The 3,858-nt window shown below is 56.4% G+C and overlaps 1 protein-coding gene across 1 annotated transcript; it reads left to right on the top strand.

The window, feature by feature from the left end:
* Positions 1-647: 647 nt before the first annotated feature.
* Positions 648-1,410, top strand: POSPLADRAFT_1143595 (hypothetical protein; the record flags this gene model as incomplete). The annotated part of the gene is made up of 2 exons (XM_024485582.1): positions 648-1,321; positions 1,353-1,410. 2 exons carry the CDS (start codon positions 648-650, stop codon positions 1,408-1,410), a joined length of 732 nt encoding a protein of 243 aa, XP_024338802.1.
* Between the last annotated feature and the right edge of the window lie 2,448 nt (positions 1,411-3,858).

Raw genomic sequence — 3,858 nt, 5'->3', positions numbered from 1 at the left:
AGTGCAAACGGAACACCGAAGGCAAGATCGTTCTTCCAAACGGAAGTTTCTGTCCCCGCACTATCCCTGGTCTCACAATACGAGATCGAATCTACGAGTGGCATAGAAGAAATCCCGCAGCACCAGCTGCTCCGATGATGCTCTTCGAGATCGACGATCGCTCGACTGTGCAAACGTTCACGCTCAACACTAGCGGCAGGATCGAGGCGCTCGAGCGAGAACTCCTTCAGCTTCGGAAGCGAAGGGAGGTCTTCGACGGCGTCGAGATTCTACAGCGGAAGAAGCCTACGACGCCAGTCGTCACGAGAAGCGCGGAAGCCTCGGGATCTGGTACATCGAAAGGAGTGGCGGCACCCTCGAGCACTTCGACAAGCACGGCCCCGCCTCCGACGATACCAGCAGCATCACCCGCGCCGTCTTCTTCGCAGCCTACGCAATCCACGTCTCAACCTATTACTACGTCCGCTCCCCCAGCACCACCAGTACACCCCTTCGCAAACGCTCGCGACACAACCTACGCCCCACCGAACGTTCGAAACTTCGCAACTCCGCCGAAGCCCTCGAACGACAAGGGCAAGGAACCAGCATACAAGACCATCGTCCCTGTCATCCAGCCGAAGCTCGCCGAGGAAATCTTCCAGCGTTCGATGAAGTCGCAGTTCGTCACGCTGACCCCAGAAGAGTTGCTGTCGATCGCGCCCGACGTTCGAAACAAGTACCGCGACGCCGTCACCCCTAAGCGAGTCTCGACGGAACCCGTCGCGTCGGCCCACATCGTAGAAATCGGCGCCGACCAGGTCACGGCCGTCAACCAGCTCTCGTGTTCAGGTGCAACGTTGGAACCTGGTGCTACAATCGTCCCCGACCCCTATGAAACCTATCTGAAGCACATCCCTCACGGCGAGCACCCCGCAGAATTCACCGTCGCACGCGATTCGAATGCGATTCGTTCGATCATCGCGTTGATCGACAACAAAGAGCAGATCGAATGCATCGTCGACCCCGGTTCGCAGATCGTCGCCATGTCGGAAGAGGTCTGTCTGGGCCTCAACCTCCTCTTCGATCCTACAATCCAGCTGAACATGCAATCGGCGAACGGCGAGGTGGACCGATCATTGGGACTCATTCGAAATGTTCCCTTCCGCATCAGTGAGATCGTCTTGTATCTTCAAGCTCACGTCATTCGAAACGCAGCGTATGACATCCTCCTCGGCCGACCCTTCGACGTGCTCACGCAGAGCGTCGTCAAGAACTTCGCCGACGAGAACCAGACCATTACGATCCTCTGTCCAAACACCGGCGAAACCGTCACGATTCCAACGTACGCGCGAGGAAGATCGCGAAGCCGGCAGCATCCTCTCGGGTGTCGCAAATCGCATTTTCTCGCTTCGAGGAATTGATTCCCCATGATCAAGGAGAAGCCGCGCTAGTCATCGACTACGATGGGGTAAAACCGAGTATTTCCTTCGTCTCTCCTATTGATTCTTCGACTCCGAACGCTGTTTCGTCACTGTACCTCTCCGCATGCACCTCCGTTTCTTCATATTTGCAGTCTCTTTACGCCTCGGACAATACAGCTTCTAATGCCGCTCCGTCGAACGCTTCGACGTGGGCTTCGACTCTTCTATTCTCAGCTCCGTTCGCTTCGACTCCGCCATCTCCCGTTCCGACGAAGTCCATTTCGCAGCTTTCCAACTCGATTCTTCCCTTTCCTTCGACGACATCGACTTCTACCCCTTCAACGCACAAGGTCCTCGCCGCGACAAAGAAGAAATACAAGCCTGTCGCTCTCAAAACCCGACCCGTCCTTGGTGCCGTCCCCGAACAATTTCGAATACTTCGCGACATCAAGGGCGACCCTCTATCCACAATGCCTAAGCTTTCGACCGACCCCCCGCCGTTCAAACCTACCGGTCGGTACACCCTCGAACGCTTCGAAGCAACCGAGAAGCTTCACGACGGCGACTTCCTACTTCCCGAAGAACGTCGAGTCCTCCACCACTTCATGTGCCTGCACAATGAAGCCTTCGCATGGACCGACAACGAGCGCGGATGCTTCAAGCCCGAGTACTTCCCTCCCGTCGATTTCCCCGTCGTTCCTCACACGCCCTGGGTGCAGAAGAATATCCCCATTCCACCCGGGATCTACAACGAAGTCTGCGCGGTGATCAAGCGAAAGATCACCGCCGGAGTCTACGAACCATCGAACTCATCGTATCGGTCGCGGTGGTTCTGTGTCGTCAAGAAGGACGGTAAATCCCTTCGACTAGTCCATTCCCTCGAGCCCCTCAATGCAGTCACGATCCAACATTCCGGTGTACCGCCGACGCCCGAATACCTCGCAGAACAATTCGGAGGACGACCATGCGGCGGCATGCTCGACCTCTACGTCGGCTACGACGAACGACTCATCGCCGAATCTTCGAGAGACCTAACAACGTTCCAGACACCCTACGGAGCCATGCACCTAGTCACACTCCCGATGGGTTGGACAAACTCGGTCCCGATCTTCCACGACGATGTCACCTACATCTTGCAGCCCGAAATCCCGCACGTTACGGTGCCCTACGTCGACGATGTTCCCGTCAAAGGTCCCGAATCCGACTACGACGACGAACGGCTCCCCTCGAACCCCGGCATTCGACGCTTCGTATGGGAGCATTTCGAGAACATGAACCGCATAGTCACTCGAATGCGCTACGCCGGAGGTACCTTTTCAGGAGTCAAGAGCATCCTCATCGCTCGAGAAATCATGGTGGTAGGACATCGCTGCACTCCTCACGGACGCCTCCCCGACGACTCTCGCGTCGCTGCGATACGTAACTGGGGTCCATGCGCTACTCTATCCGACGTTCGAGCGTTCTTCGGGACCATCGGCGTCGTTCGAATCTTCATCCGTAATTTCGCTCACCGCGCCGACGCGCTCGTACGCCTCACGAGGAAGGACGTCGAGTTCGAGTTCGGTCCGGAGCAGATCGCGGCGCAGGAAGACCTCAAGGATGCGCTACTCTCATCCCCGGCACTCCGAGCCATTAATTATGATTCCCCCTCTCCCGTCATTCTCGCAGTCGACACATCGTTCATCGCCGTTGGATATCACCTCTGCCAGTGCGACGAAGCCAACACGCGAGTCCGATACTACAGTAGGTTCGGTTCGATCACGCTCAACGATCGCGAACGAAGGTTTTCACAGCCGAAGCTCGAAATCTACGGCCTATTCCGCACGCTACGATCCCTTCGACTCTACCTGATCGGCGTTCGGAACCTCATCATCGAAGTCGATGCTCGATACATCAAGGGTATGCTGAAGAATCCGGACATAGCCCCAAGCGCGAGTATCAACCGGTGGATTGTCTCGATTCTCACATTCCATTTTCACGCTAGTCCACGTCCCCGGTACAATGCACGGCCCCGACGGCCTCTCTCGACGCACAGCTCAGCCCGGTGATGTCATCGAAGACGAGGTCGACGAAGAGTTCGACGATTGGATCGACCAGATGCATTCTTTCGTTCACCAGATTCAGCCCCTCCCGTCCGTACAGTTGCTAGCCATCTTCACCAATGACAGAGCCGAGGACAGCTCAGATTTCAATAGGGAGGAGGATAGCTACGAGCTAGTGCCTCGATCGGAGCAAGCGCAACTCGCCGACGCGAAGCTCGACGACGTGCTCGAATTTCATCGAACGTTAGCAAAGCCCGACGGCATCTCCGAAAGCGTTTACGAAGGATTCATCAAATACTGCATGCAATTCTTCCTCGACAACGACACCCTCTGGCGCAAGGACAGTCACGGAGCACACAAGCTAGTCGTCAAACCCGGCGATCGCCTTCGAATACTTCGAGAATGCCACGACCGCA

Source organism: Postia placenta, assembly GCF_002117355.1.
Source record: "Postia placenta MAD-698-R-SB12 unplaced genomic scaffold POSPLAscaffold_7, whole genome shotgun sequence".
Taxonomy (NCBI): Eukaryota; Fungi; Basidiomycota; class Agaricomycetes; order Polyporales; family Adustoporiaceae; genus Rhodonia; species Rhodonia placenta.
This window is presented reverse-complemented; position numbering and strand designations above follow the sequence as displayed.